The sequence below is a fragment of the Pipistrellus kuhlii genome, unplaced genomic scaffold, assembly GCF_014108245.1.
Source record: "Pipistrellus kuhlii isolate mPipKuh1 unplaced genomic scaffold, mPipKuh1.p scaffold_m20_p_8, whole genome shotgun sequence".
Taxonomy (NCBI): domain Eukaryota; kingdom Metazoa; phylum Chordata; class Mammalia; order Chiroptera; family Vespertilionidae; genus Pipistrellus; species Pipistrellus kuhlii.
Genome location: NW_023425584.1, coordinates 7,405,342 through 7,430,751, shown reverse-complemented (window position 1 = coordinate 7,430,751; position 25,410 = coordinate 7,405,342). Strand labels below are relative to the sequence as shown.

At 37.7% G+C, this 25,410-nt stretch overlaps 1 protein-coding gene across 4 annotated transcripts in view; it reads left to right on the top strand.

Annotated features, from left to right (window-relative positions):
- TENM2 (teneurin transmembrane protein 2) overlaps positions 1–25,410 on the top strand; it is an 867,288-nt gene that overhangs the window by 56,455 nt on the left and 785,423 nt on the right. For all 4 annotated transcript variants that reach the window (XM_045577000.1, XM_045576998.1, XM_045576997.1 and 1 more), the window contains exon 2: positions 11,526–11,801. In XM_045577000.1, the coding sequence (XP_045432956.1) occupies positions 11,526–11,801 (276 nt within the window). The remainder of the gene's footprint in view (positions 1–11,525; positions 11,802–25,410) is intronic.

Sequence of the window (25,410 nt, the reverse complement as noted above, 5' to 3'; positions counted from 1 at the left end):
TCAAGAGCATGCATGTCATTGTACCTATTTTATAGATGAGGAGACAGAAGATTCAGGGATGTTCATTAACTTGGACAAGATCAAACTTTACATAGTGAAGTAGGGATTCAAATTCTGAGCCACTTGCTCCTGAGGTTATTTTTAACTATAGGGATAAAGAGTGTTTCTCCTAGGAAGAAAAGAGCACACATTTTCTGGCAGTGTATTCAGCATGTAATGACTTGGTTGCATTTATTAAAACACACACACACACACACACACACACACACTTTTTTTTATAGCAGTTTAAGGTTCATGGCAAAAGTGAGTGAAAGGTACAGAGATTTCCCATCTTCCCCTTATGCATAGCCTGCCCCATTATCAGCATTCCCAACTGCAGTGATAAACATTTGTTGCAATTGATGAGCCCACACTGACACATCATCATCACCCAAAGTCTTTAAGGGGCATTAGGGTTCATTCCTGATGTATGTTATGTGGGTTTAGACAAATGTATAGTGACGTGTATCCATCATTATAATATCATAGAGAGTATTTTCACTGCCCTAAAAGTCCTCTGTGCTGCCTAGTCCTCTCCCCCTGTGTGACCCCTGTGAACTGCTGACCTCTTCACTGTCTCCACAGTTTTGCCTTTTCCAGAATGTCATGTAATCGGAATCATGCATACACGACCTTTTCAGGTTGGCTTCTTGCACTTAGGCATATGCACTTTAAGTTCCTCCAGGTCTTTCCATGGTTTCATAGCTCATTTCTTTTTAATGTTAAATAATATTTCATTGTCTAGATGAACCAAAGTTCAGTAATTCATTGGTTGCATTTACTTTTGTCTCATGACGTTAATCCTGATTGGGACTTAAAGAGGCATGCAAGCAAAGGCATTTCTTCATAGTCTAATTCAAAATATAATCATGAACATTCTAAATGTCATGACTCAGTAGGAAAATTATGATATTATAATACTTTAAGGTATGAAATAGAGATGGTCTGGTCCAAGGCTTCGGTTTTTAAATTGTTTTAAATTTTAGAAAAAAGCTTTACATCACAGAAAAGTATAGTAAATGAAGTCCATAATACTAATCACTTGTAATTATCATGTAGAATTATTTTGTTACACTTATTTCAGACCCCCTCTCCCCCATTGCATTCTTCCCTCTGCATCTCCAAATGAATTGCTGTTAAGAATTTGGTGCATATATTTCCAGGTCAAATTTATCCTGTTAGTGTATGTGTCACTATAAACAACATACAGCACTCATTGTATTTTTCCTATTGTGCTTTAGTAACTGACCTTTGGATTTTGAGATCTATCTCTATTAAAACTAAGACTTTTTTTTTTGATAATTCTTTACTCATGAAATTGTCATTTTGTGGCAAAATGTGGTCAATGTTAGAGGTCTGTAGAACCTGTGGGTTTCTCAGGAAACTTATTCCTTCCAAAATAAGCAATGTAGCAACTAAATTACTAACACATCTAACTTTGGTGACAGTTTTATAGGAACAGTATGCAGGTCTTTTTTTTTTTTTTTTTAAAAGTCATCAGTTGATGCCTGTGGATATCCCAAAATTCTCGTAAAGCTGTTGTCTCCATTGCAGGTGAACACATCCATCACGTGGTGAAAGTAATGCTCGTAAAGCCCTTTGGCTGATGGCTGTAACCACATTGGGAATGATGTAGCTCAGTGAGGAGGTTGTCTCCAGTATTGCTGAAACTGATCAGTTACAGCGGCACTCACACCATGAGCAGAATAAGACTGCTGATGGTAGAGTCTTTCAGCTGTGATGACATGGGACTCTCTTACCCCACTGTGCAAGCTTCTGTATTCTGTTCCTGTACTTCTTTTTGACACTGAACTTATTTCACTCAACAACTCTCTGTAAGTCAACAGCTGCCAGATGCTAAACGTAATTAAGGCTTTACATGTATTTGTAGCCTAGGACATGTGTTAGGAACACAGGGAGCATTGTGGGAGAGGAAGGGAAACTCTTGACTCAGTTTCAGGTATCCTCCCCCTATTTCACAGATGCTAACAGGCACTAAGAAACTATGGTCTGCAAGCTCAATGGCTGGATGCTTTGCATGGCTTGAGATAAGCACCTAAACCCTAATAGTGATTGGTGGGTGATGGAGTAGTTGATTTAATGAATCAATTGATTTACAAATAAGAGTATGTCATTAATATTTCTCCCTAAATATGTTTAGTTACAATGTAAATGATGATTAGTTGCTAAAGTAAAAAAAAAAAATCAGCTATACATACATTCACCTGGTGATGACTATGATCTATCTCACTAGTTGTCAGTCTGTGGATGAGTTAATTAACTGCTGAGATCTAGATTAATCCTTCTATGATGGGAGAGTCAAAATGTTTTCCAAATATCAAGAGCATGATGGAGACAGGGACCTTCATGTGCGCTAAGAATGCCAATGGCATGTGCCTCTGTCAAAATTTCAGTTAAATTTGGTAGCTTCTCTACTCACATATCAAACATCCCCTGTATTACTTTGGGAAGGTAGGATATTACATCACTTAATGGAATATAAATATAGATATATGCAGTTTAACTGGGGGAAAAAGATTTCATTTGTATAGTTGTAGAAAAAATTGAAAATAGAAGCATGCTCATCATTTTGTAGTTTTACACTTACTAGTAACATAATATTAGTAGAAATCTATATATATAAAAGTCTAAGTGACCGTCTGACCATTTGACTTTCCAACTAGTAGCTATGACATGCACTAACCATTAGGGCGGCAGACACTCAACACAGGAGTTGTTGAGCTCCCATGACTTGTTGGCAGCTGCAGTTCTCAAGTGACGCACCTGGAACCAGAGAGGAGGTCGCCCAATTCTGGGTTGTCACCTGAGAAATGCCCCCTCAGGATATGTCGGAGAGCCAGGCCTAAGGACCCCACTGGTGCACTGTGCACTGGGCCTCTAGTAATAATAATAATAGCTAATATTTATTGCCTTCTTACTTTTTTTGTGGAATTCTCTTACATATACACACACCCATGCACAATTACTATATGAGGCAAATAGTTCTCATAGTAATTAAATCTCTAAGCAACTAAAACAAAACAAAATAAGAACTAAAAATGAGCTAAATACAATCATCTAAAGATTAATTTGCAAGATCACAGCAGATCTTTATTGAGAGTAAGGGCTGCTATCAGAGTGCAATTAGGAGACTGGACCTTGGGTTTTGAGCAAGATAGAGGACCTGAAACTGAGATTCCTACAATAAGCAAAAGATTTGAGAAGAGATATGTGGCTAATGAGTACCATGGGGCCTAGACAGAAGCAAATACAGAAATTTTAAGACACAAAAATCATTAATCTAGGCCTCTGTGATTTTTTTTATAATTAAAATAAACCAATCTCAACTAAAATTAAATATAATTAAGTACATAAAAAATGCACCTTCATAATTAAGAGCAAGCAAAGCAACAAACAACTAATTTTGATCTTTAAAGTACTAAAACATTAGAATTTGTCAGATACATACTTTCAACTGAGTATAATATACAGATTAGCAAGTAATAGAAGCACTGAACAGAAACACTTCAAAAGCTATAATAGTTTTTAAAGGAAATGCATAATTGCCTAAATTTTAAAAATTTAGTTTAGCATATGTAGTAAATATGAGATCAGGCACAATTAAAGAAAGAATTAGTCAACTGAAAAAAAAAATAACCAAAAGAAATTAGTGAGACAATTCAGAGAAGAAAAAAAGATAAAAAACATAATAGAGACATTTAGAGAAAGGGATAGTATTTAGTTTAATTACTGAGAAAATACAGAATGTAGAAGTGTGTATTTCTGAGGCAATAGAAGAGAAATATTTAGAATAAAGAAATTATGAATTTCCATAAATTGGAGCACAGTATATATATCAAGCAAGAATAGAATTCTAAATAGACTGTTATAATTATGCTCTTTAGCCAAGTGCAATTATATTAGAAATAACAAACAAAAATAAAAATCTGAATACATTTATAAACTTAATGAGTTCAATAGAAATATTGAAGTATTTAGATCAAAACAACAATGAAAATACCATGAATGAAGAGTTGGGTGATGTGGTGAAAGTTGTCCTTAGAGAAGAATACCCTATATAGCCTAGAATGCTTAACAAAAGAAGAATGGCTGGGCAATAATGGCATAAAGAGCAAAAAATTCAATAAAATAAAACACACCAATAATGACATGAATTCAAAGAAAGGCAGAGAAAGTAATAACTTGTAAACAAAAGGAAGAATTAAAAATTGTTTTTTGAAGGATAGACATAATTGTTGGTGAAACCAATCTAGCTTAAAAAAAAAAAGGCACAAACAAATTATGTCAGGAATGAAAATGAAGACAGCAAACAACAAATCTAGCAGACATTAAAAGATAAAATTAATCTAACAGACATATTCCTCAAAAACGGTGTTGTTTCAAAATTTCCAAAATCAACTCAAGAAAAAATAGAAAATGTTAATAATCCTATAGTACGAAACCAAAATCACAGCAAGTTTCTTCCTCTGTATACTGATGGTCACCTAATAGCCATAATTTGCTGTGTAGTTACTCCATGGCAAGCATTGTTCTAAGCATTTCTACCTAATCCAGGCCTCACAACAAGCCTATGAAATAGGTGCTATTTTTTGCATCCACTTTTTAAATGAGTAAATGTAGACTCACCAGAACAAATGAATTCTAAGAATATAACATATGGCCAATGAGTATTTTTAAAAGAGACACTGGAACTCCCACGTTAACCCGAGGCTGTACATATAGTGACTGTTTGATAGGGCTGCTGTCTTAATTAATTAGAAAACTATATAAAGGCATTTAGGACTGAGCCTGCCACACTATGAAGTCCTCAGTAAGGGAATCTAGTAACTGTTCTCAGATATAGGACAGCTAGACTATTGTCGCCCACTCACTATTGTCCTTTTCCTTTTCTGACTACCAGTAAAAATACTGTTTGGAGAGGCAGAGCTTCCCACAACCAGATGTCCACCACTGTGATTCTCTTACATAGAATACGCGATTGGTATCATCTTTAATAGCAGAATTGATTTTTAATCTTGTCTGAGCTTTAATCAGCATGAAAGTCTCCAGCTAGCCAGATGACTGGACATCTCATTTCTCTTTCTGAACTGGCAGCTGATCAGCAGAACCTTTTGTTGTGCCTGCTGTGTGAGTTTCCAAATTGGACTTCGTTCAGGTTGGAACCTGGAAATGCCATCATTTCAGAGAATGCCCCTTTCACCTTTCTCGGTGGAGTGACAAAGCTTACAGAGAAACCCAGGGCACAGGACACTCTCCCTTCTTCACTAGCCATGTTGGTGTCTCCTTTGGAAATGTGTTTATTGGCATTGGAATGATTTTAGTTACAGATTGTAAAAAGTTGTGACATATATGACATTCAGATAGAGATTAGGGTAATCTGAAAATGAAGCAGTACTAAAATATTAATGTTTTAGGTGCTACATGCACATAAAAGAACATTGTTATCCTTAAAGTGCACTTTTGAATGATAAATATTTGACTTACATTTTTTTGAATAATAATGCATACGTACCTACTCCGTGTTGTTAAGCCACAGGATCATTTTGTGTACAGTTTTGTCAACATTTGGGAAAATATCTGAATACGTAAAAATCAGATGAACTTTAGAAGGGCATTAAGAGAGAGTTCCTGTGAACAATTTTAGTAAACACAGCATAAAACATTAGAATTCATAAGTAGTTTCTTCTGGCCTTCAAAATTGTTATTATTGCATATAAAATATGTAGGTTTTAGACTTGTATGGAAACAATAATGTAGATAATGTTGGTCATTGTTTGGACTGATTATTTTGTGTAGCTCATACATATTTATAATTGCTCAAAATGTAAATATAAGATATTTAATATAAGAAAATAATTTGGTGATATGCTTTGATTAATCAAACAAAAATAAGTTAGTTTTATTTTTTATAATTACCATTTTTCTTAATTACTCTATTTTACAAAATTTTAAGGCCTCAGGTGAAAATACTTTATTTACTATGATAAGAACTATAACATTATAGTTTATATCCATGTCTTAAATACCTGTTATAAAAATTCAGATATTCTCTTCTGACTGCAAAAATATAGACTGTAGCATTTGCTAAAGAAAAGTGACCCATATTTATTTACAGGAGATTCTTTTTCTTAGACTAAATGATCCTAGAACAGGCCACTTAAAAAAATGAATCAATGTTCAAAAAGAACCAAAATTTATACTAAATAATAAAAATAATTCATAGCAACTTTATTTTGAAAAAATAAAATGTATAATTTATTTAATATTGAATACAATTTGTTCTTCCAAATGTTCTATAGTTGTTTTAAAAGAAAAAAAATTCTAAATAAGGGAGCATTTTACATTTTACAGCCAAATTGTATGACTACATTATTCCATCTTTTACTTTAAATTTGCATCTTGAAGCATGATCACAGAGGGTCTTTTTTTACACACAAACACACACACACACACACACACACACACACACACACACACACACACAATTGAATATAAGAGGAAAAAATAAATTCCAAGGAACTCACCACTATGTTCCTCCTCAGGTCTCAGAACCCTATTAGACCTGACTTCTTCTCAACTCCTTGTAGACTTTTCCCATGTGATTTTTATATGTACAATCAAGGGTTTTTAGCTGTACTTAGGGAGTGGGAGGAATAGAGAGAAGTGGAAAATTCCATCTTGGTCTGGAACCAGAAATCCATCAAATTGTCTTCTGAAGAGTTCATCATCATGCTAATATCCATTTCTAGTTTCTCATAATAACTTAATTCTGTTAGATTTTGGTTATGCTTATGATCCTTGTGTTTTTTAGCAACATTTGTATTGACTTTGTGGAAAATCTGCCTCTTCATGAGCTTTTTAATTTAATCTCACATTACCATTATATTACTTTCTGTTATCAGCAACTATTAATTGATGACATAGACATTGTTATATGATTGATAGGAAATCATATATTAGCAGGAAGTGAGTGGGAACAGGTGGGAATTAATTTTGTAAGTGATTATTAGCAACTATTTTCAGGGTATAGCAACGTTGGCTCCCCTGTGTAAAAATCTCTTCTCTGAAATTCAGAGGACTTACATAGTGAACATTTACTATATAATAAAAGTATTCTGCATTGTAGTCCACCATCGCTACAGTTAATTTTTATCTTCCTGCCCTCATAGTATGAAATCTGTTCAAATGCTGACATTTTCAGCTCTATTTGTATTCCCTGGTATTACCCAGGACATGATAATTCTGACTTAGCAACATATGTGCTTCTCCTAGTTAAAGGTTATTTGAAAGTGTGAGAAGTTGGTAAGAACTTAGAAAATAAAGCCATGATCACAACGTGCTGACAGATCCCTCCTTAGAGCTGCATCCCCACGTACAATTAGTTGGCCAAGTGATGACACTTGATATCTAAGGCAAAAATTTCTCTCTAAAATTTTTGGGGAAAAGAGTCTGCATTATACACAGGTTGGGATCAAGAAAAAGACAACTTCAAGCAATAGCAATTTAGCAAGAGAGTTATGTTTAAAGATTGTTTTCTGCTATCCTGATCACCTAATAGTTTTTAGACATTAACATTCTCTCCTGTCACCTTAAATTATACTAAAATTCCATGATCTAAATACCATAGATTTTGTGTAATCACTCATCTATAAAAATATTGACTCACCTTGGTATATAAGATGGGGCCATCCTGGAAGTTAATTGGCAATAGCTATAAAACACATCCCTGAGATGACCCAGTTTGACACATCGCCCACATCCACTTCCATCAGTGATATCAGGGAGATTGGGGGCAGACAGAGGGTAAACATGAGTTTCATGAACACTAAAATATAGCGCCTCTTTTTATTGTTTTGCAAGATGGTAAAGGAGGAAAGAAATGTTGACTGCTTTCCACTAGACACCTCAGGGGAATTATACAATGACTTTATTTAATCCAAAGCTTCCATGGACCTTAATAAAGACATAATTATACAAGATGAATTAAAGCAAAAGTAGTCTTCCTTCAATGAGAAAAGTAAGTGCAAATACTAAGTTGACACAGTATTAAAATGTCCCCATACTATTTACATGCTGAGCTTGGACTCGAAGCTCTAGTAAGACAAACAATGTGATTCTTGTTTGTCTGAAACACATTCACATAGAAAAATGTTTGGGAAAATGGGTATGGGTATGACCAAACTGAAAGAAACATAACTTCTCCATGGAATAAATGTCTAGTCCCTGAAAGCAGAGAGCCTATTGCTAGATGAATATCAGTGAGGCACGCTGGTAAAGGATGAAGGGCTGGACCACCAGGTGACCTTCCATGGCTCCCTGTCCTTTTCCTATATAATATTTATTATGGCATAGATTGCACTTTGTTTAGGGATTCTTTGATTAATGTTCTCTCCTGATTAGACTATAAATATCATGGGCTGTGTTTTTATAATGCTCACCGTTATATCCCCTATGACCAGCCTGGCACCACGCACAATAAGTATTTGTTGAATGATTTAATGAAGAATAGACCACAGTGAATATGGCTTACCTGTTTCCTATGTTAAGCCACAAGCTTGGGAAAGGCTTGGTCCAGAACCTGACCCACGTATTGAAAAGGAATATTCTTTGAGTTAGCTAAGTAAAAATAATAATAATTAGTAATAATTATTAATAATAATAATAGCAGCAAACCAGGAATTGTGGGAAATGGGTGTTCATATGGGAAGATGAAGATGAGGAGTTTAGAAGATATTATTTCCAAGGAAACAATTCTGTTTTTAGAGGAAAACCTGTCTTTCTATAAGCTAGTGTGAATTTAGTTACTTTTTTCCTGGTGAACTCAAGATGGTACCTCAGGCTACATTTTCTATGTTGCTTATTTGTGGCTTCAGAGCTGCGAGCTTGAAGTGGAAACTCATGAAACATACTCTTTCTTTCCTAACATTTGTGGCTACTTAAAAAAATTAATGCAAATTTTCACTGATTCATGATAATCTCAAGTTTGTTTTATGAAAAAATAGTTTAATTCCTTATCATCAAGTACACTTGATAAGCAAAGCAGGGACCCTGTATTTACTCCACACCTTCCCATGCCCCAGGCTGACTGCCTGTTCCCTCCAGTCCCCAGATTGAAAAGTACGTGGGAAGCTCTGCAACAGAGGCTTCCTTGCCTCACACAGATGTTTCTCTTTTCCCAAGGAGGTCTTTGAAGCTAGCTCCCAATCCTGCGATGTGGGAAAACCACCAGGAAAGTGTATGCATATCCTCCATTTCCAAAGGAGTCCAAGAGCTGAAAATTCCCACATGTGGAATAAAAACATATACGTTCAATTTGGCTTGTTTTCATTAATTGCAAGAGAAGGAAGCAATACATTTCATGACTTTCCGGAACAAGCATTGGCTCTAAAGACAAGTCAGGAAAATGTTCACATCCAACAACTTTTTCCCCCCCACTGACTAAAGAATGAGAAAAGCAACAGTGAAGAGAAAAGTATTGTAGTATCAGATATATAGGAACTCAACAACTCCAGTTTTTTAGACTACTGAACCTGAAATATATATTTTTGTGTGCAATTATGAGACAATACATAGTTACCAAGGGTGCAGACTGGATCAGAGTATACGAGGCAGAGAATTTCAGCAGCATGAGCAGATGGGCCCGGGGAATAGACAGTGTGATGACGGAGGCAAGGCTGGCCCTCCTCCCGCACAGGTGGTTGGAAATCATCCATGCCCACAGGGACTTCTGCTAAATCCCAATGGGTTCCCTGCACGGATACGATTGTGTATAGAAATGGGTTTGATTTCATTTACACAGCCAGCTAAGGCTGGGAAGGTTCAGTGTGCAGTGAAGAAAGAAAAATACAACCTCAGAATAAAAATACTTGTCTGTTACAGATTAAAGTCACAGAAGATTAACATTAACGGTTGCTTGGTGCTTTTTAAAAATAAAAGCAGAGCAGTGATGGCATGGATGTGGATGTCAGAGTGTGAAGTTTAGCATGCATGAGTTTTCAGACTTGAGTGATTGGAGATGCCTCTAGTGTATTTGGAACACATGGCGAGCAAGCCCATGGCTTCAGTGGTACTTATACGGCTTCCTTCATTTACAGTGTAGAAGTGCATTTCTTCGCTGTATGTTTTTCATTGTCCACACGTTGGTCAAAGATCTTACAAAAATTAGCTCTATGCACCAATAAATTGAGTGTAATTCATGATTCCATGTAATGTGCCTTGAAACCTTAAAATGTCTTGAAAGAAGCTGCATATGAAAGCACACAAATAGAGCATTCACTGTGCAAAAGCATTGCCGAGTGGGTTTTTGACTGAGACCATTTGACATTGGAGAAAGAGCACAGGCTCAGATACTGCAGTTTAGAGGTGAATCAGCCTTGCCACTTGCCCAAGTGTGACCTTGGACCCAGTATTTCACTTCTCTGTCAAGTGTTCAACCCCTGAACCGGCGGGCTCTGGTGGGATTTAAATGAGATAAAGCTGTACGTTGCCTGGCCCCGTGCCTGACTCATGGTAACATATAAGTGTTCAACAAATGCCTGTCTTCTTATACTTCCCATAAAACCACATAACACCCCTCATACCCCACACATGTACCTATGCACTCTCTATAGGTGAAGCCTATTTGTGGTGTGAGCAAAGAGAACTTGTCTGATATCATTTAAAAACAAAAGGGCCGATTCTTCATCCCTAGGATGCTGACTTAGTTAACAAATTATATAGCATATTTAAATAAAACACTTGGGTGTGGATAATCACCTATAATACACATAGCGATCCTGAGAGGAATTTAAGAGATTAATACCCAGATTTTACAGATGAGAACATTGAGGCTCAAGGAGTAAGAGACTTGCCACAATGAGACTTACCAGTGGGAAGCTAGGACTGGTATCCAGGTCTCCTGGCCACCACTCCCATTTGTTGGAGGATTAAGGTTCTTTGACTTGAAGACAGACTGCTCAAGATCTAGATGTATGACCTTGGGTAAGTCACTTGAATTCTCTGTTCTTCTATCCTTCAGTTTCCTCACTTAAAGACTCATTACAATAGTAGTATCATCATTCTAAAGCTCTTATAAAATTTTTAAAATGTGAAATAAATGTCACAAAATGAAAGATACCTGGAGCAAAGGAAGTGCTCAGTATATATTCGTTGTTACCATCAATCTAGTGTTTTTTCACTAATCTATGTGGTGCTCCCTAGACAACCATAAATGCTTAGAATTTTTTTTTTAATAAGACCTGAGCATTCTGTCCTCTGATTCAAATTAATCTTAGATGGTTCTATTTTTTATTTTCAAACTGACCCCCATATCCTAAGTACACTTGCCCCAAGACCCAGTTCTGTGTGCTTTTTGTAAGAATACATTTGGATGGGAAAGTGTCTGCTTTTTATAAGAGTATGATACATTTTAACCCTGTAAAGCATTTCCCCCCGTTGTAACGGCCTCTCTGTTGCTGTCACCCTAGGAACTAACTTCACCCTTGCGGAGCTGGGCATCTGTGAGCCCTCCCCGCACCGCAGTGGCTACTGCTCGGACATGGGCATCCTTCACCAGGGCTACTCCCTGAGCACGGGATCTGACGCCGACTCGGACACCGAGGGAGGGATGTCTCCAGAACACGCCATCAGACTGTGGGGGAGAGGGATAAAATCCAGGCGCAGTTCCGGCCTGTCCAGCCGTGAAAACTCAGCCCTGACCCTGACTGATTCTGACAACGAGAATAAGTCAGATGATGAGAACGGTAGGCCTGCTTCTTCCATACCTTTCCATGTTCTGGGCACTGCACACTGTGGGGCTTGGGGTGCTTTCTTTTCTTATAATAAAAAAAGCATCTGAAATCATTCATTTTCTTGGAAATTGACTTTGTCTGCCCACTCTGAGCTGGGGGAGGAAATCAGCCAGCCAACCTCCAGCCCATAAGGAATCGCATTTTGACGATGACTCGGTTGTCAGGTAGAGTTGGTAGGTCTGTTGAGCAAGTAAATGACATTGCCAGTGCAGAAACATAAACCATGACTTATGCTTAGAAAATGTCTTGTCTCTACAAGTTTCTAGGTGTTTGTATTGATGTCCCCTTCCTGGTAAATGGCAACTTGGGAGATATATATATATGTATGTGTGTGTGTGTGTGTGTGTGTGTGTGTGTGTGTGTGTATTTTTTTTTCCCCATGAAGATCTCTTAAGGATCATACCTTAGCTTAAGCTTAGTATTTTATTTCCAGGTGGCAATACCTCATATCCTCATATTGAAGATCAAACTCAGAGCATATGCTCTGGACTTTAATAATGACAAATAGGAAGGGGTTTGTTTTCAAAAAAGAGTTCTGTTCTGGGTGTACTTCTCTCCTTGGTACCTCCTATGTGGACTAATGACTTCCCATGTCTTCTATCACAGATCACTATGGCTTATCCATCAGCTTTGTAGATGGGCTTTAATGAAACTTTGAAAATTAAATGCTTCCAATCATTAAACAGTAAATTCAAGAAAGCCTAAGAAAGTCATTAAAGAGATAAGGTGCTTATTTGTGGGTTTCTCAACGGCTCACAACTGTGTTTAGTAAAAAACGTGTTTTGGTTTTTTTTTAAAGAGAAATCGCATTAGGTACAGTTGATTTATGAAGAAAACATCAAATGCTATGTGGGTTGTTATGAATATATTGTGTGTTTGATAAAGGAATTACCATTAAAATGCATCCAAGTAGATCAGTTAAGGGTGTTTATATAAAATGCTATAAACTTATCCTAGAGCAGCTTGAAGTATGTTCTTGCATTAAAAAAATAAATAAAGGAAACTTGCAGACACACAGCTTGTTGCCAATGCAAAAGCAGAGCTAAGTATTATTTGATCTCAAAACTGTTGAAAATACATCATTTCCTGGGTAAGTTGCATGTAATCCAAAAGTGTCACTTTGTTGCATTTAAATTTAGGTTTAATTCTGAAATAATTTATTCTACAGAGGGGACAAGGAGATGTGTCTTAATTATGCCTATGTTCGCATAGTTAATCAAGGTTTGCTCTCGAGGAAAAATCCGCACTTGACTCCTTTTGAATTCTGACAAAATTCTGCCACTTGGCACCTTCAACACTCCAAGGTGCTTCATGGATAGGAAATTACTTTTAGAAGTTTCCAGAAAGGCATACATTGAGTTCATTTCCTGGTGTACTTTTTCAGCTTAGGTATGTGTCGGATATAGTTCCAACAGAGGCAGTTTGATTACCTAATAAATAAAATCCCTTGCAGCCCAAGAACTTCAGGAACAGTTTAATCAAGGTATTTTAACAAAATCTCCTTGTTTGGTATTTTCACTGGTCTCATGGGAACCATATACACAGAATTATTTATACTTACTTATGGAGTTTGCACCCTCTCTTTGAAAGCTACATACATCTTTAAAAACTCAACTAATAAAGGAGGGTTTCCATGAACAAAGGGAGCCAAAAATGCTTGCCTTGAATTTATCCAGAACTGTTCTGGATGGGAGAACTTTATAATTAGTGATGTATTTGATAGGCCGACAGTTTCTTTGTTTTCAACACTATTTAAAACATTATGTTTGAACCATTTTCACCTTAGGGAAGTCTCTATAAATCCCTGAGTACTCTTAGGAAATGAACCCTTAGACGCAGTGTCATTGTTGTTTCTGGAATTGCTAGTTATCATGCAGTCAGAATTGCATAAAGAAAAATGATAAAAGGATGAAGTAACCATTTTGGGCCTGTATCTGGCAGAGGATGGAGGGATGTTATAGCTAGAGTCCAAGCTTAGGAAATAGATGGTTATTTTCACATAGAGAGAATGTGTCTTCTTTCCTCTGTTTAACCATTGTTCAGTATTTCCCATATTCAAAAGATGTACAGAATGCATGCTCTGTTCTCTTTTGCAGCCAGGACTAAAACTAAGAAACTGCGCACGTCATATCATAAGCTCTTTAAGCAAATAGTAACCATCAGGTGCACACTCCTCTGCACAACAAGGCATTGACTTCCGTCCACTTCTTGCTCTCACTCCCAGACACATTCTGTTCAGCTCACAGAGAAATCAATGCGTTTTCACATCACTGACTTTATGAAGTTTGGGAATGTATTACCATATAGATTGACAGTTGCCCCACTGATTCCACACAACAGCATGGACACTCACCAAGCCATCATTAATTTCCTCACACTCGTACCTGCAGTGGCTTCCTCCATAATAAACACTCCGTCCTTCAGAACCAGATCGATAACCTTTTAGGTACGCCTCTCCTGAACAGGAAGTAGCTAGGATCTATGCTTTGAAAAAAGAAGCTCTCCAGTTTCATGTTAGATTGTAAGGAGATGTGGTCATAAACATGAATCTATTCTTTGGATCCTATATATTTCTATGGCATGTTTATGGTTGTGTATGTGTGTGTGTGTTGGGGGGGGGGGTGTTCTCGGGGTACAGAGAGTTTCCCAGTGCTTCCTGAAAACCACCCTTAAAAAATTCCTAGTGTGGTTTTATGAAGCACAGGTAGAACGTGGAGACGGGTCTCAGAAACCAACTTCTCTCTCTATAATGTGACATATGTGTCCAACCTTCAAACTCATGTCATAAATTTTCCCCCAATGGCAGCAGTCCTTTCTATATGCTGCTGGGACAAAAATGACCCACTAGTAACTTGAAAATTTTATTACACTGAGCACACAGATGAGTCTGTGTTGTTTTCCCCCCCTTCCTTTTGTTGTTGTTTCTCTTCTCTCTCCCCCCTCCCCCCTCCCCCCCAAGTATAGACATTTCAGAACCATCAACCCTCACGGCTCTGCATCTTATGCTCACTGAGTGATCACCAGATTAGCATTGGGTTTGGCTTGGGTTTCTTTCAATAGATGAAACTCTTGGGTCCGGATTATTTCATCAGCTCTTTACCTCGGTCTGTATGTTAACGATGGCTTGGTTAGAAATGGCAATGAGATTTGAGAACAGCCCAGCCAAGTTTCTGCTGCTGTGAAATCTCACTGCATCTATCGAAAGGCCTTTCCCGGTGACTTTAAATTAGAAACATTCCTTTTTGGGGTAATAAATGTCCCACTTAAAATATATCCTCTCTGAGGCCCTTTGTGTCGCCCGAGTTATGGAGAAAATGGGGCAGTCACTAGTACACAGGAATAACTAATTGCCTTCTTAAAAATGCGGAGAAGCACACGTTGTAAAAAATCTGGTCTGTGTACTCTTGACTCCCTTAGGCAGTTTCTTCACCTTGGGGACTTGAAAATATCCTTGAGGTTTTTCTGTTGTTTTTTCCCCCAGCACAGTTCTATTATAAGTTTCAGTTATATTATTGGAAATCCAGGAAGAAGAAAAGACAAAGAAAATAAGCTTGGCTATGGGATAGAGAGCCAGACGTTACAGAAAATGAAATCTGGCCTTGGTTAAAGCTTAAAAAAAAATTATCCTTCCCTTCTCTCCACTTCCACCCAAAGTAAATAAGGACAATGTTCATTTTCATCTGTTGTCAATTGGGACGTTTATAATTCTCATAATGTGCTTTGAGGCTGAAACTATAAATGTTGGGTTAATTCCATTGCATTTCACCAAATGCATTTATAAAACAAGCCGGCGCTGGGCACATAACGGATTTGTGTGGAGTGTGTTTGTGGAACGTAGATTCTATTAGATTGGGAGTCCTCCTGGCAGGCCTGTGAGCCCATGTCTCCGCCGAGGGCCTCGGCACACGGCTACTGGCTGCATGTTAATTGAGACATGAGGCATGAACTCGGACGGAAGGAGGGTTTTCCTTCGTACCAGAGACAGTGTCTGCAGGTTGTTCCCGCCATCCACATTGGACTTTCTTCCTCTCTCTGCAAAATGTGGCTTCTCGGTAAATTTCACCTTGGAGTTCCCGGTAAGTAAACACCTCCAAGACCTGCTGTGGGGTTTTGTCTCGGCCCCACCCAGTCACTCTTGATGCTGTTAAACTTCTTTTGCGTTTTAGAAGCTAAGCTACTCCTTTTGTTGCCCCCATCCTGCATGTGTAAGCTATACCGAATGCCTGGAACAGAATAAAAACTTACTGTAAGCACCAGATAATTTTAGTCCGGGGCTCATAATTTTGCTCTTAAAGTTGGGAGGAAGAGTAGTAAAAGAGGTGGCTATGAAAATCACAAGGTGATATTGGACTGTACTTTTGATGTTGGTATGCGATTATTTCTTTTCCAGGCAAACTTCATGGAAAAAACTTACATGGAACTTATTGTCTTAATTCCTTAGATGCAAAACAAGAAAACATGAAAGAAAACAAAACAAACTTTAAATCCATTTCAATTACAATTATTTCAAAGTATGTTTAGGAGCTTTATTTTTTTTATTATTGGAAATTTGAAAGAATAACATGTATAGAGAAGTTTAAAATGAGGTAGCACGGATTAAAAAAAAAAAAAAAAAAAGACATGAGAACAAAATATCCCAAGCTCCCAGCCTTGTCTACTCCTAAATAAAAGGATGATTTGATTTTGGTAACTCTAGTTTGATTCCCTAAAAGTGCAGATATTAGAGGCTCTAGAGTCTAGAGAAAAAAGTTTATTTTCTCTTTTTGTAAAATTAATAAGAGTCTCAAATATATACTAGTAATTATCACAGTGTTAAAATACAGCTGATAAGAATAGACAACCAGAGGCAAAATTTAGGAATATCAAATTGCCACACAGCTTGATACATGAGCATGAAATGGGAGACTTGATGTTTGCCCATGAACCTGGATGAGACTTTGGTGATCTAGATTTCCAGCTGATTAAGCTATTCTTCCATCGCTGTAATGTAGTGAACTTGAAGGACCATAAGCCTGTGTGCTGATTCCAGCGCTGCACGTTCCACATTATAAACTTTAGTTGCATGGTTCTTAGGTATTTCTATTTCTTTCTTTCCTTTGGTGGTTTCTTTCATGTTTGTTAACGCTCCCAGGGGCTATCAAGCAATGGCTCCATTCAAAAAATACAATAAATAAAATGCAGCGCTAAGCTTGCCTTTTGGCAGGGCCAGCCTGATTATTACACATGTAATCTCCAGGCCTCTGGGGAGACACCGGGCTTGCTGGGTAATCATTTGGCTTTAAGCTGCTGCGTTCCTGATATCTGTGCTTTCACTGGGGCTAAGCAGCAAAGGCAGGAGACTGGGGAGAGGCCACATGTTTCTGTCCCTTCACAATCAGAAGCCTCTTCACGCAGAAAACGCTCAACTTTTTTGCTTAGCGTTCTGCCACATAGTTTCATTGTTGTTTGTCAGGGATCAAATTAAATTTTCACTTTGGGGAGAGATGGAATAAGTTATTAAGGCCATAAATAAAATGAGTTAAAGTGAAGGACCTTGACGGTATAAATTTTCTAGACACCTGAGTCAGGATGAATGTGCACAGAAAATAACAGCAAACTAAAATGTGAGTATTAAAAGTAATGAGACACATCAGTGACCAATTCTGGAACTGGGACAGGGCGAGTGGAAGGAGGCAGTTTTAGTGATAAGTTTGTTAACAGGAGAGACATTGCAGATATGTAGGTGTTGTGTATTTCTGTGTGTACAGAAGGGCAAAACTTTTACTTATTACTTAATGGCGAGTATTATTTAGCACAGGCTGAAAGAACTGCCGAGGAAATTATCCCTCCCCATCTCTATAAACTCGGTTTTAGAACTGTGAAAGAAATAAAGGCGGAAGTTAAAGGCCCAGAGAATAGTCATCAACAACAGAGGTCATGAACTGTAGCCCAGGAGTTGTGCTATTTGGACAGTGTCTAAAAACTGTACATTACTAAGCAACATTTGAAAAGCAGGAGATTTCATTTGAGAAATTTGTATTTTGGGCTTCTCTCCAGATCTACAATACCCAGTGACACGTGTTTAGGTTTCACCCCGAAAGGAATTGGGTTAGAAGCAGCAACCCTGCAGTTCTAGGTGGTTCTTGTCACCTGGGTCACCCACGTTTGCCCCAGGTGCCTCCTGTCATCTGAGGTTCACTGTGGCCTCTGTAGGCACTGGAGCTGCCAACCTTCACCTACATACAAACTCGGGGCAGATCAGAGATACTAAAATGGTAGAAACAAAGCAAGAAACCAGCACTTTTAGCTCCATTTAACATGTATTCAGAACAGTTAGGTTACATCTTTTTCCTTTTTTAAATTTGACTCTTCTGTAAAATGGGGTTAATTTTGCTATAACAGATTTCCAAAGTAGTTTTTAGGATAGACTAAAATTTAAGGGTAAACTAAAATAGTGAAATCATATGAAAATCAACTTAACTTGAAAATGAATACAGGGGTTGTATAAGTGTTTTAAGTGGGTGATATTCCCTCCCACCTTCTAAATGGGTTCCCTGAAGTCCTGAACAATTAAAGTGATATTCTCTTATTTTAGCTCATACACTTAAAGCCATTTTAATGTAAAAGAATCTAGGTGGACCTTTAGGAAATAGGGAGAGGGGAAACTTACTCTAAAATCTTTAGATACTTTTAGCTGATTGAAGAAAACCCCAGGGCTTTTCAAAAGGAAGCCCTTTCAAGAGGAGGAAAATGCCCAGCTGGTGTTGCTCAGTAGTTCAGCATCGACCCATGAACCAGGAGGTCAAGGTTCAAGTCCCTGTCAAGGTACATGCCTGAGTTGCAGGTTCAATCGCCAATAGGGATGTGCAGGAGATAGCCTATTAATGATTTTCTCTCATCCTGGATGTTTCTAGCTGTCTATCCCTCTCCCTCTCTGAAATCAATGAAAACATTTTTTTTTAAAGAAAAGGAAAATGACTTTGTACTAACTACCTTTTGGTCAGGCAAGTGGTTTGTGGAATCTCTTATAGGGAAGTGGAAGGTAGTAAAGCAAAATGCTTATATGAAGACAGCCAGCATCCCAAGAAGAAAGAGTGGGAGTCATGTAGGGCAAGGCCTCGTAGGGGACAGTGCTCCCCAAACTGAGAGATGTCCCTTCTCTGCAGGGTACCAAGCTTTATTCTGGGATACTCTCACCCACTGCACAATATACTCCCAGTTCTCTCAGCATCCCAAGGATACTTGTGAAACAGAAAAGATAATTGAAATACAAGCCTGTTTACTAATAGAAGGGACTGAAATACTTGAGTTAGCATTCCTTGAAACTCTCCATTCATACAGGTTTATATCAGCCCAAGGGGAATAGAAAAGATTGACATAGCAGCAGAATTTCTGCTTGTGTTAAACAAGAAAAGGGTGATGTGGATTTACATGGAGAGAGCCAGGCGTGTGCGGAAGTGTGGGAAGTATGTCTCACAGTATCTTTTATGCAAGGCATACACTCTCATACATTCACTGGTCAAACAGCATCTTTACAATGAATTAAAAGCATAAAATTGGTATTTGGAAGCTGATGTCCATTGGTTAAATATGCATATTTTAATACATATGTGAAGCTGATAGAATTATGTTCTGTTTTATTTAGCTTTGACAAAGAGTAGCTAAGAAGGAGATACTTTAATATGGAGAATTCCTATTTTATTTTGGGGGGAAAAATTTAAGGAGTGGCTGCTGGATGTTCGGCCTTATACAACAAAACCATGTGCGTCTCTGTGCATGAATCTGTGTTATATGTGATCAGAGGGCTGCTGGGAGGAGGGACATTATTGAGAGGGACTGAGCTCAAGTCTAAGCAACCAGTCTCCAGAACTCGTGGATAATCCATTACCTCATGGCAACCTATTAGTTTTTGTCTTTTTGTTCATGGCTATCTGCACTGATCATACTTTACTAGTTCTTGACACAGTTCCTATTTTCTTCTCTCGATTCCCTGTGTCAGCTTTCATACAGATAGATGGAAAATACCTCCTCTGTTGTTTATTGAAGGAAGCAAGCACCCCTACACGTTTACAGAGAACTTCCCGTCTATTCTCAACAGAGAAATAAGGAAGTAGCATTGTTCATGTCAGCAGGCTGGAAGAGGAAGAGCTGCTCTGAGGAGACCAAGTTTTAATTAGGTTGTAAATGAGGGTTAAAGTTTATATGAGTGGGGCTGAGATGACAGATGTTCCACATGAAGGAAAACCAATGTGGATGGTGGCCAGAGCGTGAGGAGGGAGTGCAAAGATTATGATGATTTTTCAGGAACATTCTCTTCCAAAAAGTCCAGTTGCAGGCATACCAGTGGGAATGTGGTGGTTTGGTTGGACAGTAGTATCCTGGAGATGTAGGAACCAGGTGACCAGGAGCGTCCAGCTTCCTGCTGAGGAATTATGATGGTCTGACCAAGAAGAACTAGGGAGCTACAAGGTTTAATTGAACAGGAACTATTACATTTTAGTGTATATGTGGGCACAAGCGCGTGCACACACACACACACACACACACACACACACACACACACATGTTTGGACAGGAAGGTAAGGAAATTAGAAGCCATGATATCAGAGAGGGACACAGTGATCCAGGTCAGAGGACCCAAGCCATGGCTGGACTGCAGAGGCTTCTGCTTTTTGAGTAGTTTTCAGTGAGAGAAATGAACAACCAACAAGCATATGAATGTTGTATAATTGTAATTAAGATATTAACATTTGAAATGCATCTAATTTGAAGCTCATGGAGTACAAGGAGTGTTCCTTACAGAGGAATCTATGATGCATACACATACGACAAGTGTTAAAACAGCTGGGCTCAAGTGTTTATACTAATTACATGATTAGGTGATAAAATAGCACCAAATATTGCTATATATAGGAAAACACAGGCCATAATACCTTTTTTAAAGAAACTGTGTTATTATAGGTGAACATTGTCTAGAACTCTTTCAGGGTAATTAACAGTTTTTGTATCTTTCTTGGAGTCATATTCTCATGTAACTTGTTTAACTTCCTCTGTGAGTATAGTTATGTCTCTCTTCTCATCCCTAATTGTTTCTATTTTCACCTCTTATGCTTTTTTTTTTTAATCAGGCTTCAAAGAGATATATTTATTTCTCTTTCAAGTTTTCTACTTATTATTTACTCTATTTTTTTATTCTTGTTATGTTCATCCCTTATAATGCTCTCGTTTTAACTTTTAGAGTATATATTATTATACTTTTTCTAACATTTTAAGATGAGTATTAAGTTTTGGTACTTTCAATCTTCCTTATTTAATAATAGTAAGTATATTTACCAGGTTCTATAGGTTTAATACTAAGTGGTATCTTCATTGCTTCCTTTTTTTCCTTTTACTCTTCAACCAATGATATGTTTATAGATTTTTAGAGAGAGGAAGAGGGGGAGATAGAGGGGAAAAAAAGAGAGATAATTGGTTTCCTTGCACATTCCTCTGGCCAGGGACCAAACCACCAACCTAGGTATGTGCCCTGACCAGGAAGTGAACCCAAAACAATGTACTGGACAACACTCCAACCAACTGAGCCACCTGTCCAAGGTCTCCTCATTGCTTTCAAAAGAGCCTTAGTCTTGTGGACTCTCAAAGTAAAACAGCATTTTAATGCTGTTCAGTTTCACTTTAGTACTAGTAAGTGCTGAAAATGCCATTTTTAAATTAATCCTTTATGGTGTCCAAGGAACATATAATAATATAGGTTATATGATATATAAGTATGTGTATATGTGAATATATAGGGGTAAACTCTATAGCATAAATTTCAAACTATATCTAAAATATATGGAAATATGAATGTGTATTTATATTCCCCCAAAATACTCCCCATACTCACAGAAAAGCTTGAAGAAGAATAGAAATCACCTGTACTTTGACACCATAAACAAGTATGGTTAATATATTGGTATTTATTTTTCAGGCTGTCTGCTTGTGTATGTATGTGTATACACAATATACATATTTTACAGAGTATGCACCATGTATATAAGCTCTGTGTAATTTTATTTTTTCAGTAAATATATTCCACAGCATTAAATATCTCCTACAATAGTTTCGGAGTTCATAGTATTCCTTTAGCATGAAATTTCCTCAGTTTCCTTTCATTGGACATTTAACCTATTCTGGAAGCATTAAAGAATAGTGTGATGAAGAAAACCTTTGTATCTAAATTCCTATGCATCTCCCTCACTTATTTCTGAAGATAAATTCCTAGAAGATTCAGAACATACATGGTTACAAAATTGTCTTTTAAAAAAATTGTCATTCTTTCCCATTAGTCTCCAGTACAAAGTCTGACCTTGGCCCAGGTGCCCTATGAGTAGAACCTGACACTTACACTCACACTCAGGAGCACAGAAAACAGTGCTAATGTGCTTCCTTTTATGGAAATATGTTCTTTCTGGTTTTCAACTCTCCATGAATTTATTGTCTACTTATATTTCTTATTTTAAAATATATGGGAATGATTCTTCTCATTTTGGGGTTTGTATTTACTTTTTACAATATCTACATGATCTCTGAGTAAATATTGCTGTACTTATCTATACAGAGAGCTTAAAATGTTCATTTATATGTGTGAAAGTCATTTGGCTACATTTTGAAGATAATGTGATTTGTTTTTGTGGGGTAGAATACCATAAATATATATGGCTGTATATCGTATATGGAGATAGATAGATAGATAAGTAGATAGATAGATAGATAGATAGATAGATAGATAGATAGATAGATAGATAGACAGACAGACATATAGATAGATAATTACCTGGAGATCTCAGAAATCCATTTAATCCATCAGACTCAAAAGCTGGAAAAGCATTTGAAAGGATATTAAATAAAGAATAAAGTAAGCTCTGAGTGGGGTAGGATTTTTTTTTCCATAACAAATATCTCAGCTATTGTTCAGAACCTGGGACATTATTTCAGATTGTTAATTTATAACAAACCAAGGATAGAATTGAATTCCAGATGATGAAAGGAGATTCCCATCTGCTAAGACAATCTGCAAAGCACCTTGAAGAGATAAAATTGAGTAAATGATATATTAAATATTCTTAAAACTTCCTCCATCTATGGGGCCTTTGATTCAATGAGGATAGTAATCATAAACACAGTGGTATCCAAGCTATTGGTATTTGTACAAAATAAGTAGGTCTGCATATAAGGTAACTATCTCAGTGCAGAAATTCTCTGAAAATAATCATGTGAAAGCAATTGCTATTATAATAAGCATATGGTCTTGCTAATGTAGAGTGTTGCTTAATAATTGATGTTACAGGGGAGAAAAAAGAGTAGAAAAAGTTATTTATTCTGGGCAACACTTTGTACATTCAGAATGGAAAAGACCCTAGTGAAATGCAAAACAATTAAGAGAATACAGGCCCTCTTCCACTTCCGTTGATACACATTTTATGGCTATGAGCAACAAGGCACATTGGGAAGGCAGGAAGTATACAACTCAACTTAATCTGTCCCTCTGTGGTCTTTCAGGCCCTCCACAATATAGTCCAATTTTATGTTTTTAGCCCTTGCTCCCACTTCTCCTCTAAATATATTTTCAGCTCCAGCCCAACTGGGCTACTTTCTTTTTTCCAGAACATATTCTTTCCTTCCCTGTGGCTTTGTTCATCCTGGTCCTGTTCCCTTCACTTTTATTATCCCCAAACCCACACCTCTGTCACTTTCTAATCTATCATCACAGAGTTATCTAAGATGCTAGGTCTATCACACCATTCTGATCTCTTCAACTGTCTGTGAATACCCAATCCTTAGAATTCTATAGCATTTTAGTTATCAATTTTTTTAGAACTTGGGGAAATAGCCTTCACCAAGGTAGAGCAGTAAAGGAATTGAGATGTATTTTGGAGATAGGAATATACAGAACTTGGAAAAGGGTTGAATGTAGGAGTTGGTGAAAAAGAGCAATCAAGGATCTCTGACTTCAGCAATGGAATGGATTCCTAATTGCATAGAAGAGAAATCCTTAGAAAGGGTAGGGTTTACCAAGAGTTCCCTTTTGTTCTTTGTTAAGTGGCATAAGACATCCAAGTAGAAAGGCGTTGTGTATAGTTGTGTAATTACTAAAAATGGAACCTAGACGAGAAGTCTGAACTGGAGACGTCAGCTGGAGAAACAGTGTGACGGTGGTCTGTATATATCCATGGACGTTGATGAGCTCCCACAAGGAGAAAGGCAGAAAAAAAGAGTAGAGGCGGGGGCAAACTCTAAATAGCTCTTCGTTGGATGTTGGACAGAGAAGAAGGAGCACTCAAAAGAGACTGGAAGCATATTTTTGGCTTAAACATAGTAGTTCTGCATTCATTCTTACACTATTTTCATTAGGCTCCTAATGGCTTCCAGTTTGGGTATGGCTGCATAATCTCGTAATTCAAAAGTTTTCTTTTTATTTTCTCTCCATAACTCTGCTGCCTCAATCAAAGGAGACGAAAACTGTATGGCCTCAGAACCTAAATAAATGGAATAGGCTTTCTTATATGACCAGTAAACTGGTCTCTAGGTCATTTCAAAATGGATTGAGTAATAGGTGACAATAACATTTAACTAGAAACTTTTATTGCATTCAGAATATTATTGAGCACCTACTATCTATTAAAAAAAGGTCCTTCTGTCTTGGAATTTGGATTCTAGTTGGAGAGAAAGAAAGTAAAAATTGAACATAGAATAAAAGAAAGAGGAAAGGAGGGAGGGAGGAAGAGAGGGAAGGAGGGAGGGAAGGAAGGAAGGAAGGGAAGGAGGGAGGGAAGGAAGGAAGGAAGGGAGGGAGGGAGGGAGGGAGGGAGGAAGGAAGGAAGGAAGGAAGGAAGGAAGGAAGGAAGGAAGGGAGGGAGGGAGGAAGGGAGGGAGGGAGGAAAGGAAGGAGAGAGGGAGAGAGGAAGAGAGGGAGAGAAGGAAGGGAAGGGGAGGGGAGGGGAGGGGAGGGGAGGGAAGGGAAGGGAAGGGAAGGGAAGAGAAGAGAAGAGAAGAGAAGAGAAGAGAAGAGAAGAGAAGAGAAGAGAAGAGAAGAGAAGAGAAGAGAAGAGAAGAGAAGAGAAGAGAAGAGAAGAGAAGAGAAGAAAGGGGAGGAAAGGGAAGAGAGGGGAGGGAAGGGGAAGGAAGGGGAGGAAAGGGAAGAGAGAGGAGGAAAGGGAAGTGAAGGGGAAGGAAGGGGAGGGAAGGGAAGGGAAGGAAAACACAGCAAAAACCTGTGCTATTGAGTGATAAATGACATGGAAAAGAGAAAGTAGAGAATAAAGGTATAGTTGGAAGCATGGGTTTATAGTTTTTTAGTTTTAAAAAGAGTGAGATGTCAGGGGAAATGTTTATTAAAATGGTAACATTTGAGCAAACAAAACCTTATAGGACGGAAGGAATTTAGTTATGAAATAAAATTTACTATGCATATTTCTGAGGGTAGAGGATCTGAGACAGATGGAAGAGTTAGTGCAAAGACTTTATTGTGGGATCATGCTTGGTGTATTTGAGAAAGTCAAAGTGATTGTAGCAAATGGCACGTTGGCAACAATAATAGGAA